This window comes from Danio rerio, chromosome 15, assembly GCF_049306965.1.
Source record: "Danio rerio strain Tuebingen ecotype United States chromosome 15, GRCz12tu, whole genome shotgun sequence".
NCBI lineage: Eukaryota > Metazoa > Chordata > Actinopteri > Cypriniformes > Danionidae > Danio > Danio rerio.
This window is the reverse complement of record NC_133190.1, coordinates 33,516,886-33,529,387: the sequence shown is the minus strand read 5'-3', so window position 1 is coordinate 33,529,387 and position 12,502 is coordinate 33,516,886. Positions and strand designations below refer to the sequence as shown.

The following is a 12,502-nucleotide window of genomic DNA, read 5'->3' as shown; positions in this document are numbered from 1 at the left end:
AGGCCCACATGGAATCTGCGCGCGCAGAATTCTGCAGATTTTCCGCAGATTTCTGCAGTTTTTTAGCTCATTATAAATTCTGTTTATTTACTTAAGTAAATGTGTAAATCGGAATTTATTCAGTTTTTATTCAGTAATTTATTACTTTTTATTTAATATATTAAAGTGTAAGTTTTGATACTCCGCTGGATACTCCCAAAATAATTCCGCAGAAGTCCGCAAATTTTTACCAAAATTCTCAGCAGAAATGGCAAAAAACGTCCGCAGGTTCCCTCTGGCCCTAGTTATTACTTTGAAGGCAAGGCTGTTGTGTCTTATCTTAGCAATTGTAATTTATAGTCAATGGCCTCCAAAATAAGAGAAATGTTGAATGGGACTATATTTTGTTCCGCATCATTTATTGCAGTCATGGTCACTATGAGTTTGATTGCTGTATTAAGTTTTCATTAGGTGAAGTTTAATCACAATATCAAAATCCAGTTATCTGCACAATTCAGTACGAGGAAGCATGCAAATGTAGTGATTGGTTTAAAGGGCACTTTTACCACATTGAAAAAAAACACTTTTATAAAGGATTTCAACACGTGTGAAAGTAGCCAGCCTCTTATAATAAAAACGTATTTATTCTATTTTTTATTATCACACTTGATAAAAACAGTCTGCATGAACACTTTGATTGACATTCTCCCTTTGTATGTCATTGGAGGGGTAAAGTCCCACACATTAGTGATGATCTCCCTCTCATTAGCATAAACACTTCTACTTCTTCTGAGCCACTTCTTATTTTAATTTTAATTTAAAGCCAACAAACAGCACAATTTGGATCAAAGCCTAAAACGGGCAGTTTCAGAGAGTTATAACAAGAAGTATTTGTGGGTTATTTTGAACTAAAACTTCACATACACACACTAGTGACATCAGAGACTTGGTAAAAAGGGGCGTAATATGTCCCTTTTATACAAATGGCTCTTCCGAAACTCTGACATGTCTAATTTTGTTTTGTCAGGTTCTTCTTGGATATCGCATCTGATTCTCCACCAAGTGATTCTGTGAACCATAGTCTGTCTTTCATCAGTGACGGTAATGTGCTCGCTCTGCACCGGCTATTATGGAACAACCAGGAAAGAATTGGCCAATACCTGTCCAGCAACAGGTAACACAGTTTTTAGATATACAAACACTGGTCAGATTCAAGATAAACAAAGGTTCTATGCTACTTGAATTTTAAAAAATCCTTTCCATAGTCATTACTTTTTAAAATCCTTTTCATTTATACGATTGGAAAGCAAAAAGTTTAGTATATGGACGAAATGTCGCATATAATACAAATATAATTGCGTTTCAAAACCATAGGGACCACAAGGCAGTGGGCCGTAGACCATTTGACAAGATGGCCACTCTTCTGGCGTACCTGGGTCCTCCTGAACATAAGCCAGTAGCAGACACACACTGGTCCAGCCTCAACCTCACCAGCTCAAAGTTTGAGGAGTTCATGACAAGGTGACTGTTCTTGCTTTATCTCAATTCTTGACTTTCGTTCTTTTTAGTTTTTAGCCTGAAATAGCAAAAGTGAATTGACCTTATCAATAAATAAATAGTGTAACAGTTAATATACTATGTATTTCCGGACATAAGTGAAGTACAAATTCTGTTTATGTATTGGTTTAGTATAGTTTTAAAGAGCCCATATTATACATGAAATAAGGTCATATCTTGGTTGTAAGGGTCTCCAACAACAGTCTAATATGCATGCAAGGTCAAAAAACACTTTCATGGTCTTATAATCTGCATTTATTTTTACCTAATTATCCCAGCGACTCCTGTATGAATCGTCCAGTGATTCATTTGTTCCCAAACCCCTCCTTAGCGCGGAGCTAATCTGCGCTGATTGGACCGATGACAGTCTGTCGCGATTGGTCGACTGCCTTCAGTCAGAGAGGGAAATGGCCAATAGCTAATCAGCAATTTAAAAAGTAATCACAGTTCATACACGCTCGATAGTGTAGGCGTGGACTTTAGCTGCCACACTATGGCCAGTGGATAGTGCCACGGATAACCGAACGAAGGAGACAGTCGTGTACTCGCCATACCACACACACACAAAAACACACACACAACTCCGGATGACAACGCTCCCGCTTCAGCCCGCACCCGCCAGGTTTTAGCCTGAGAACCCGCTCCGTTTTCTGCCCGCCGCGCCCGGTCCCGCTAGAGCGGAGAACACAACCAAATATCACCCAGTATACAGTCCAGACAGCCAAGCTGTCTGGATAAAAACACACACACAGCACAAAGTACACAAAGCTCGTTCGTTCGTTCGCTTTCTCTCTCGCTCTCTCGCTCTCTCTCTCTCTCTCTCTCTCTCCCCGCGCCAGATTTCTGCGGCGCGGGAATACATGTCCGAATAAATCGCGGGAGCAGAACTCTAGCACGGAGCTCCATAAACAAACAGCACGCGTCGCGTTTTTAACGTGACTTTGCACGCGATAAGATAACGTAATATATCCAGTTAACCTGATACAGTACACGCGGTTACAAGTAACAAATCACAACTAAATACATTTGCAAGCTAGAGTAAACGAGGCAACAACTTTAACCGCACGTACTTACACTTGAGAAATGTAGGAAGAAACCCATCCTGACGTCCATCAGTTACTCTTTACTGATCCTTCCTTTAACAAACTCAGATGAAGTATTCTTTGTAGCATGTAGCTTCCAGAAGTTTCCAACTGCTTGGTTATAATGCTGAGGTTTCATCTTTGGGTAGAGACTCAATATATCCATCTGCTGTGTGACTTCAATCGACCGGCATGTTTGTGTGCGTGTGTTTGTGGGTGTGCGTGTGTTTGTGGGTGTGTGTGTGTGTGTGTCTGGGTTACTGCGTCAGAGGGCGGGGCCTCAGGTTTGAAATCTCCCGGGTTTGCGCGTGCACGTGAAAAACTTTGTTTCGTTCGTACGTCATGGCGAAACACCTAATGAGTCGGTATCAAGGCGACTCGTTTGAAGCACTATGATTCGACTCTTTTATAGATGAATCAACAGTTTTAAACACTGTATTCTTACAGATTTAAGCCTTAGCTGGATACTTCACTTCACTTAGAGCTGTGTTACACACTACATGGAGGGGAATTTTCAAAAACCCATAATATGGGCTCTTTAAATAGTTTTTAAATAGTTTTTATATAAACTATAAAAAATTGCCCATGTTCCAACTTAAATTAAATTCTGATTAGGGATGTCCCGATCAAGTTTTTTTTCCCTTGAGTCCAACATTTCATTTTGAGTATCTACCAATACTTAACCCGATCCGATACTTCTACAATACATAAAAAAGAATAATGAAGAGTGAAGAAACAGATTCTGTTCCTAATTTTTGCTTTAATTCACCTTATTTAAACATTCAACTACTCAGTTAACAAACAGAGCACTTCTGTGAGGTAGCTTGAACAATCAAGTAATAAATAACATAAATTCTTCACTTTTGGAGTTTAGTGGGACAGTAAATATAAAACATATCTAATATAAACAAATAGCACATAAATTTAAAACACCTGGCAGCCAATCTTAAGTTTACATATCTCATGGTTTGCTTTAACAATGTTGGCGTCATCAACTTATAATACCTCCAGACCGCTGACGTACTTGCACTTTCCACTTCAAGCTGCTTTCGTGTTCTACTTTGCCGGCATTTACCCAATAGCGTCTCTGCAACAAAGTGATGTCATGCCGGACACGTTGCTGTTTCTGTGTGAAGTCAAGAAAGAGGTTTAACTCTGTACCACTTCATATATATAGATGTGTAAAAAAAATAATGAGAATAAATGTAATATACATATTTAAGTCCTGATCAGGAGGTAACATCCAATTCCTCTGTCTGAAACAGCGTTATCTGGCCCGATTTCCGATCACGTGATCATTTAAGGTGGTAAAATAGCAAAATGTTGTAGATCAGACAGTCCATTTTACTCAAAATAACAGATCATAAATGGTGGTAAATATTGTTATAATATCTCAAGATGTTACCATATTAGAAAATACAGTTCTGTTTCCTAATGTTTTCTGTCTGATTGTTATATTATTGATTGTCAGAAAAAACTAAATGTAATGTTATTTTTATAGAATGTAAGGGGAATGGGGCTCCTGATAAAACATGGCAAAGTGTTTGCACATTTAAAGTCTTTAACACCTGATATCATTTTTCTTCAAGAGACATGTATATTGTATTCATGTTAGAGCTATTGAACAGTTAAGACTAAGGACTAACTGGATCTCAAGTATATCAAGCACTTTTTTTGCTTCCAAGAAAATACAGGTCTGTTTATAAATGGATATAAACTGCATAGTTGTATGTTTTTCTTTTCTTTCGAATTTTGGCTTTCTCTATTTCATTATTGAACAATTTGTTCTTGTTTGCCAAGGTAAGGCACAGAGAGTCTATTTGTACAACTAATGTCCTGAAATGACTTCAGTTTCACTTTAAGTACATGAAACCTTGCTGTTTATAACAAACATATTTATGATTAGTGCTGCTAAATTATTTTATTATCCTATTTGCATTCTTGTGCTTGATACTATCAGATTTCAATTATGTTTGTGGTGTGACGTGTAAAAAAACACATTTAAAGTATTTAATATTTGTTAATATTTTACTTTATCTACTAGTATTTCACAAATAAGATAATATTAATAATAAATTGTGAAACGTAATTCAGCTTACCTATTTTGGCCCAGTCTAACCTTATATTGTTGTTCGGCTGGCCTATTTATTAATGTATTACATATGAATTTCTGTTTTTTAACTTTTTTCCAGGCATCAAGTCCATGAGAAGGAGGAATTTAAAGCATTAAAAACCCTCAACATATTTTACCAAGCTGGCACATCTAAGAACGGCAACCCTGTGTTTTATTACATCGCACGCAGGTAAATTTGATTTTTGAGTCATGCTTATTCTAACTGACACCGGGCGTTGGTTTGGATTTAGCCAGACTGTTTCACTCCTCCTCTATCCTGTTCATTGTTTATTCTCTTACTTTCGGCTTTGTGTATTTGGAGAATCAAGTAGTCTTTAAGCAGCTTTGCATAAATGAACAACATGGCAGCAGCGAGTTTCTTTCATTATTGTTTATTCATGAGTCACTGTAGAATGTCAATATATGATATGGTGAAGGTCATTTAAGATGGCCCATACATGCCTCATTTATTAATTACATAAAAATACCAGTTTTTAACCATTAACATCTGTAGATTAGTAATAATATCACCAATGTCAAATTGAGCAGAAAAGTAGTCCAGACAGTCCCATGATCACCGCAAGCGACAACATAGCAGCAGTGAGTTTCTTTCATGAGTCACTGTAGAATGTCAATAAATGGTAATATGCGGTTCATTTCATAGGAGTCATGCATGCCTCATTTAATAATTACATACGAATACTTGTCCCTAGCCACTAGCATGTGTAGATTAGTGAAAATATCATTTATGTCGGTTGCATAGAAAAGTAGTAGTCCAGACAGACCCATGATTCCCACAAGTGAAAAGGAAGGAGCAATAGAGTTGCCATGGTTTGAGCTCGGAGTTGTCCAGCTTGTGCTGTTGTTGGTTGTGCTGTTGTTGGTTGTGCTGTTGTTGGTTGTGCTGTTGTTGGTTGTGCCGTTGTTGGTTGTGCTGTTGATGGTGATGTTGCTGCTGGTCATGTTGTTGATGCCAGGAGTGCAGTTGTATATTAAATTTAAGCCATTGACTGTGCAGGTGATTGTTCCATTGGCTGTGCAGTTGTTTGTGCAGTTGACTGTTACATTGACCATGCAGTTGGCTAAGCAGGCGGCTATTCCATTGTCTGTGCAGTTGTTTGTGCAGTTGAATGTTCCATTTGCTGTGCAGTTGTTTGTGCAGTTGAATGTTCCATTGGTTATGCATTTGGTTGTGCAGTTGAGTGGTTCGTATGTAGCCGTGTCGATGCCACCAACAGCATTGTAGCTTGTAATCATCACAGCCACTAGCAGCAGTAGAAATTGAGTTTTGGAAGCCATATTCAGGGCTTTCGCTATGTAGATGGAGCAAACAACACAATTACATGATGTTTCTATTTTGGTATTAAAATAATATTCTGAGTAGTAACAAAATCCAGGTGTTTTTCATCATTGCATTTACCAACATCAACTTGGAAGTGTAACTTATTTGAAAAATCATAAGCATAAAAAATCTTTTATATTTACCTTCCGCCATGGCTGATCGTTGTGTCTCTCAGTTCTCGTGAAGGTTGAAAGGATGGGTCTCTGAGCGATGTGATGCTTTTATTTGAGTATCACGTGTTAAAGCAACACCCTTGCAGGAGGCGGAGGTATGTTACTGCTGAAGGAGTTTTTTTTTCCCTCTACTTAAAGGAGCAAATGTTTACTCTGTTTTCATCCCAAACTTGATTAACATCTTCTGTTACACAAAATTGTATATTTTAAAGTATTTCAGTGTCCAAGAAACTGTGGCCCCCTTTGACTTTCAGTGCAGACAGACAGTTTTGAGTAAGATATTCCTTTAAGTTGGCATGTCCAGTCCTTTTCCTGGAAATCTACCTACCTTTAGAGCTTTATCCATTATCCAACGCACCTGTGGTTCTTAAGTTTTCCTGAAAATCTTGATGAACTGGTTTAGGTGCGCTTGGTCAAGGTTGATCTTTGCTTTGCAAAGGGGAAAATACATTGGACATAAACAGTCACCATACAGGCAACTAAGAAAATCTAAAGGAATTCAGCTGCTTTTCTATATGGTGAATGGCACGTAGATGATGATTCTGGCATGCTTTCCATTTGGGAAGTCAGATTTTTTTTTTTACCCAACACACACTTGGTCTGCTTTGGTCCAGAGATGTGATTGCCCGTAACAGATCATATGCGCAAAACAAATGGGTGCACAAAGATTTGTGGACTGCTTAGAATTATACATTGAATAGTGTGTTTTAAAGTAGGGAAACAGTTATTAACTTGATGCGTTAAACAAAGTTGACAGAATCATCATTGCCCTGGCTGTTATGAGTCAGATGTACTTAAGCTCAGCAACTCTGTGATATAAACAAAATGCTTTTGGCTATTTTTGAAAACAGGGAGGAGCTACACTATGCGTTCCAGTGAAATTTCATCATATATCAAAAAAGCTGCACATTCACAGGTACTTCAGGGAACCATTAAGTAATGCAATATATAGGAACTGTTCTCATGCCTTAATGTGGAGCTGTTGAAATATTCTCAGGGAATATTAGGGAACGAACACTGTCTGTTTTGTATCTTTATTTTGATATAAGCAGTGTAGAATATAGAGTAATGGTTATATATCAAATAATCTTTAATGAAAATGTATGCTTTAATATTAGTTTGAAGCTTCATCAAGCTAAAGGAACTCTCTACGTTTTCAGTGAAAATTAACTAAGATTTTAAAGATTTCTTCTCTTTTTTCATGTGACCTAAGGTAGAATGCTTTACCTCAGTAGTAAAGTGGGTATCAGGTCAATCATAAGTTGCTAACTAATCCAGATTATTCCCTTTAAAGTAATTAATCTTACAAACAAGATCATGTGCTTATCAGGTCATTGAAGGCCTCAAGTAAAATAAAAGTTTATCTATTAGCCTGCTATTATTGTGAGGACAAATACAGTGCTAAAAATTAATATATAAACTCTATTAGTGTCATGTAAAACCACCAAAGGTATAACAGTGAATGAGGAAAAAACTAAATTTGCCTTGGAAAATCCCTTCTTCATTCTACTGGCACGTATGTAAACAAACCGCTGACAATTTTAATCTTGTGTGACGATATAGCCAAGGCAATTATTGACTTTATTTTATAGCAAACTCTGCTCTTCCATAGGAAAGGTTGTGCTGACTGTTTCCTTACCAGCTTTGTACACCCGCCCCCCTTCTGTTTTTGTTAAACACCTCTCTATGGAGTGCTGGCATTAATTTGATCAATTTACCATTCTGTACTGGAGTGTAAAATGGCTGGCCAAGCTTGATGGTTCTCGTATAGTACAAAGATGCACCATGGGATTGCTCTGGGAGCTGAGGAAGCCAGCGTGTATAAAGGTTCCACTTAGTTTAAACCTCTCTTGACATGGACTATCAGCTCTGCTTCATTGTGTTTAAGGATTTGCCCTTTTCCAGTCTGCTGCAAGGCCATGTTGACTATGTGTTCATATACTGTATATAATCATAGTAAAACAAAATGGATTTTCACGTTTTATTTTTATTTCAACATTTAAAGTCTCCATGTCTGTAATCATAGAACACAGCATCTTAAGTGTTTCAGTCTAGTACATATTATAAACAGTGAAAGGCATAAATCTCTGTCGATGCTCAAGCATAACACTGGAAAGAGCATTCACTTTTCCACATCAGGAAACTGTGGTGCACTTGTATCTGTGTCTAAATGTTGGTAGTTTGTGTAATGCAGCTCTTGGTCACACTATGTAAACGGTGGTAATTCGAAGCAGGCAGAGATTACATACATGGATGAATGCTCAAGAAGACAGCCAGAATGTTGTGGATGTCTTTAGTTTTGCTTTTTTGTTGTTGTTTGTTTTCAAGACTCAAACCAGCAGGTTTAGTTAAAGAGATTATGCAGAATCACAAAGCACGGAGAATGACAACAGTACATAAAAGGCTCCAGATGGTGGTTTCAAAGCTGCGTTTGTGGATTTGATGGCTTGTGCTCTGAGCTTTGCCTGGATGGGCCTTCTTGGTGCTACGTGTTCGAATTGTTGTGCTTGACTGTGTGGACAGGCTATGTGGAGTTGATGTACGAAATCCTCCACCCAAGATCAGTACCTGCTCGCCTGCCTCAGAAGTATTCATTGCATTTGCATTGAGAGCCACATTCAACTGGGCTGACTTGGACAAGTACCCAGAAGTAACTGCATGCAGTGGGACTCTGTGGCCAGGATGGCGAGCATCAGCACCTAACGGTTGTTCTGTGAATGCGGCTGAGTGCCAGGTTCTCCTGGTGGCCAGGTGGACCTCGCCACATGTAGGTCTAGTGTAGCAGGGGCAGCCCAAAACCTTTGCAGGGGTTTTTTGCATCCAAGTCAGCAGGTGGTTTATATTCTCCTCATCTTCACAAGCCCAAGGGTTGTCTCCGAGTGTGAGGAGCTGCAGATCATCCAGTTGATTAAAAATATCTTTGCTTAATGATGTGAAGCGATTGGCATGCAGGTAAAATCTCTTCAATCTAGGAAGGCGATCAAGAGAACCTGGCAGGATCTGCAGCAAGTAGTTGTGAGAAAGGTCCACCATTTCCAAATTGTAGGGCATGTTCGTCGGGACAGTCCAGAATTTGTTATGACTAAGATTAAGAGATTGTAGATTGGACAGTGTGTTGTTAATCAAAACTGCACGTTCCAGCAAGTTGAATGACAAATCCAGATTTTGAAGGTTCCAGTGGTAGGCTGTATCGTTCTTCTCCAGTTGGCGGATGTAGTTTCCTGAGGCACGTATATCCCAAAGAGCTCTTGGCAGACCGACAGGAAGGTGGTGCAGATGGTTATAGGAGATGTCCAGAGTTCTTAAGTGGTCGAAATGTTTGAGGAGCCCATCAAGATTTTGGATCCTGTTATAAGACAAGTTGAGGAAATGAATGTTGTGCTGCAAGCTTTCGGGAAGTATTGCCAACCCTCGCGCAGAGCAGTCTACCACTCTATGGCCTCTGCTACAGGTGCACATTGGTGGGCAAATGGCCAGAACACGCACCCCAAAAAGGAGGAGGAGCAACAGGTTAGCCGGCATTGAGGCAGGTGCAATTTGGGCTTTCCTGTAAAAAAACAAAACAAAGGGATACTTGTCACAAAACAAATTTTTAAGGTCTTTTTTTCCCCCAAAAAAACTGTATTCGCATCAGGCTTACTAGTTAAAAAATGAAAGGTTAAACTTTATTTTGATCGTCCTTTTGAGTATTAGTTGACTGTCGGCTTAATATCTGTTGTTACTGCTCCTTCAACACATTTGACTATAAGAAACTATATAACTGACTATAAGAAACTTTGCAAGTACATGTCAACTTACACTAACCCTATCCCCAACTCTAACCCCAACCTAACAGTCTACTTATAATCTAATGAGAATTAGTTGGCATGTAGATGCAATGTAACTTGAATTCAACAAGCAGGTTAAAAATAAAGTGTGACCAAATGTATTTAGTTCTTTTACCCTTTACTTTAGTGAAACGGAAAGAGACACAGTTCATAGTGGGGTATCCCAGTATGAGTTGAATCACAACCCTTCAAGTAATGAGCACATAAAATGAGTAAGTTCCTCTTACAATTGCTGCTGTATTTGGTAAATTGTTATCCCTGCATTGTGTACTTACTGTGGGTTAAAAGGGTTGAAGTTAGTTCAGGGATAGGTTTAAGTATAGTGCCTAGTCATTACCCAGTTTATGTAATCGCTATACATACATGGAATGTAGATGTTAGACAAGACTGTAAAGTAGAGTTCTACTTTTAATTATGTGTACCATACATGCTAAGTGTTTTTCTTTCTTTTTTTTCTAGCTTCTCTCTGTTTTTTTTTTTTTTTAGCTTTATAGCTTAAGTGCTGAATTGAAAGTACATGGAAACTATTGGGGGACAGCTAAGCAGCACTTTTCCAATACTGATTTGTCCCTTTCTTTTTATTATTCTTCCTACCCTCCTGAATCACCTGCTATAGTACAGATTAACAAGGTATAAAATCCTACCGCAAGGACATTTTCATTCATTGAGCATTGTTTGTCCATTACACTGTTAACAACAGGTCTCGCTGTTACCACACATACAGTGCTGCTCAGTTCTCTCTCTCGCTCGATGTTTCTGTGCTAATAGTTTGACCCTCTGCCAGAAGCTACCCTGCCATGCTGCAGCACCGAGACGTTAGCATTTAGCTTTTGTAGCGCTGCATGCATCCTGAACCCTCCCGCCCCCTCATTTGTGGTGCATTTGGGGACAGCGTTTGCACTGTATGTCTGTGCATGTGGTCATGTCATGCTTTGTTATAAAAAGTTGCTCTTTTTAAAAGTTGCTATGTTAGTATACAGAAACCTGTTGTGTTATTAAAGCACAAATCATTAGCATTGCCTCAGTGAATCCATTAGTAAGTCCATTAGAGAAATCTCAAGTCGATCATTTGCCTGCACAGTCTGTTGTTACCCTTGAGAAAAAAAAGGATGTGTGCACATGCTTTAGGTTGCTATAGGGGAAAGTATCGTGCGCTATAAATAAGATATCTTCGTTTTCAACATATAAAAAGGCTACTGCAGGCATGCAATGACCTAGCATAACTGTGCATTTTGATAGTGATCCTTCTTAATAAACCTAATTGCTCAAGTTGCCTTTCATTTGATGTGTCACTTACCTTTTCATTACTTTCTGAACATGTCCCTATCCGTTCTGATCACTCTTCCTGGTCTTAAGTCTTCTAAAGCAGCAGTAGAGGATTTTGAGCTCTTGCTGTCTTATATGTTTTCCAGTGTTTTGTGTCGGCAAGGTCCATGTTTCGTCCTCATCATGCCAGTTTTCGCTCTTCTACCTACCCCCGTTCTCTTTCTCTCATTTGCAGCCGTGAGTTACTTTGCTTTCCAGCCTCTCTTAGCCATTTCCATGCTTTTCCGTTCTTCCAGGCATGATCATACTCTGATTATTTTTGCACAGACTCTGCTGCTGCTGGCAATCCGCTCACATCCCTTGCTTTTAGGGTTTTCTGTGAGAGGAGGTAGAGAGAGAAAGGAGGAACCCAAAAAGAGCGAGATGAAGGATCATGGGATGGTGGGGAGGGGTAGGTGGAGAAATGCAGCACAGACTCAACCTACAGTATACTGCTGCTGCTGATGAGGAGGGGGGATGCTGACTTCAGTGTTTTATATTCAGGATCTGCACACGCCACCAAATCATCTCCCTGCTTTTTTTCCCTCTCTCAGTCTCTCTCATTCATATGTTTTATTCCTGTTTAGCATGTATGATGTAATATTTAGACATCCTATTACTCATAAAGCATGCTGCTTTGATTAATGAACCTGGCTCCGTTGCGACGGTACCGTTCAGTGCTGAAGTAATCTGTGTGACGCAGCTAAATCTAGAAGACAGGGCGACATGGTTTGATATCCCTCTATGGCCATGTCCTCGTTTAGGTGAAACTGTTTTTATCGATGTGCTCTAGATTGTATAGTATATATTATAATATTTTAGAAATGGTTCTTGAGAATATTTTAAGATCTATTTTTATTTTACTCAGTATGTAGCACAGCTACTTTTTAGGCCGCATAATGTTTATTTTGTATAGTCTGTGTAATTTACGCCTTTAGTTTAGTTAGTTTAGGGTAGATTACATTCAACACACTTAGTTTTCATAAATGTTTGTTGGGTGCACTGATGTCTAATGAGTCTAGAGTCTTTTTAGTTTTCGAAAATTGTTATTTTAGATTAATTGATACTGGATGATCTGCGTGTCCGTGGTCTGTCGTGCTCTGTTTGTCTCCCATCCATTTCCA

The 12,502-nt window shown here is 38.8% G+C and overlaps 4 protein-coding genes across 42 annotated transcripts in view; 1 reads left to right on the top strand and 3 right to left on the bottom strand.

The window, feature by feature from the left end:
* Window positions 1-12,502, bottom strand: part of or40a1 (odorant receptor, family 40, subfamily A, member 1) — a 617,996-nt gene that overhangs the window by 417,560 nt on the left and 187,934 nt on the right. The gene's annotated exons all lie outside the window — the stretch shown is intronic.
* nf1a (neurofibromin 1a) overlaps window positions 1-12,502 on the top strand; it is a 123,031-nt gene that overhangs the window by 55,598 nt on the left and 54,931 nt on the right. For all 38 annotated transcript variants that reach the window (XR_012390931.1, XR_012390929.1, XR_012390932.1 and 35 more), the window contains 3 exons: window positions 1,007-1,153; window positions 1,354-1,500; window positions 4,811-4,921. Coding sequence is in view for 24 of the 38 variants with exons in the window: in XM_073923827.1 (XP_073779928.1) it covers window positions 1,007-1,153; window positions 1,354-1,500; window positions 4,811-4,921 (405 nt within the window). In the remaining 14 variants the exon portion in view is untranslated. The remainder of the gene's footprint in view (window positions 1-1,006; window positions 1,154-1,353; window positions 1,501-4,810; window positions 4,922-12,502) is intronic.
* omgb (oligodendrocyte myelin glycoprotein b) lies at window positions 5,108-6,268 on the bottom strand. Its single transcript, XM_005157708.5, has 2 exons — window positions 6,217-6,268; window positions 5,108-6,044 (listed from the first exon to the last, which is right to left on the bottom strand). Exons 1-2 carry the CDS (start codon window positions 6,224-6,226, stop codon window positions 5,410-5,412), a joined length of 645 nt encoding a protein of 214 aa, XP_005157765.2. The 5' UTR covers window positions 6,227-6,268; the 3' UTR covers window positions 5,108-5,409.
* Window positions 8,214-11,719, bottom strand: omg (oligodendrocyte myelin glycoprotein). Its single transcript, XM_068213757.2, has 2 exons — window positions 11,371-11,719; window positions 8,214-9,793 (listed from the first exon to the last, which is right to left on the bottom strand). The coding sequence occupies exons 1-2, from the start codon at window positions 11,376-11,378 to the stop codon at window positions 8,614-8,616; spliced, it is 1,188 nt and encodes a 395-aa protein (XP_068069858.1). The 5' UTR covers window positions 11,379-11,719; the 3' UTR covers window positions 8,214-8,613.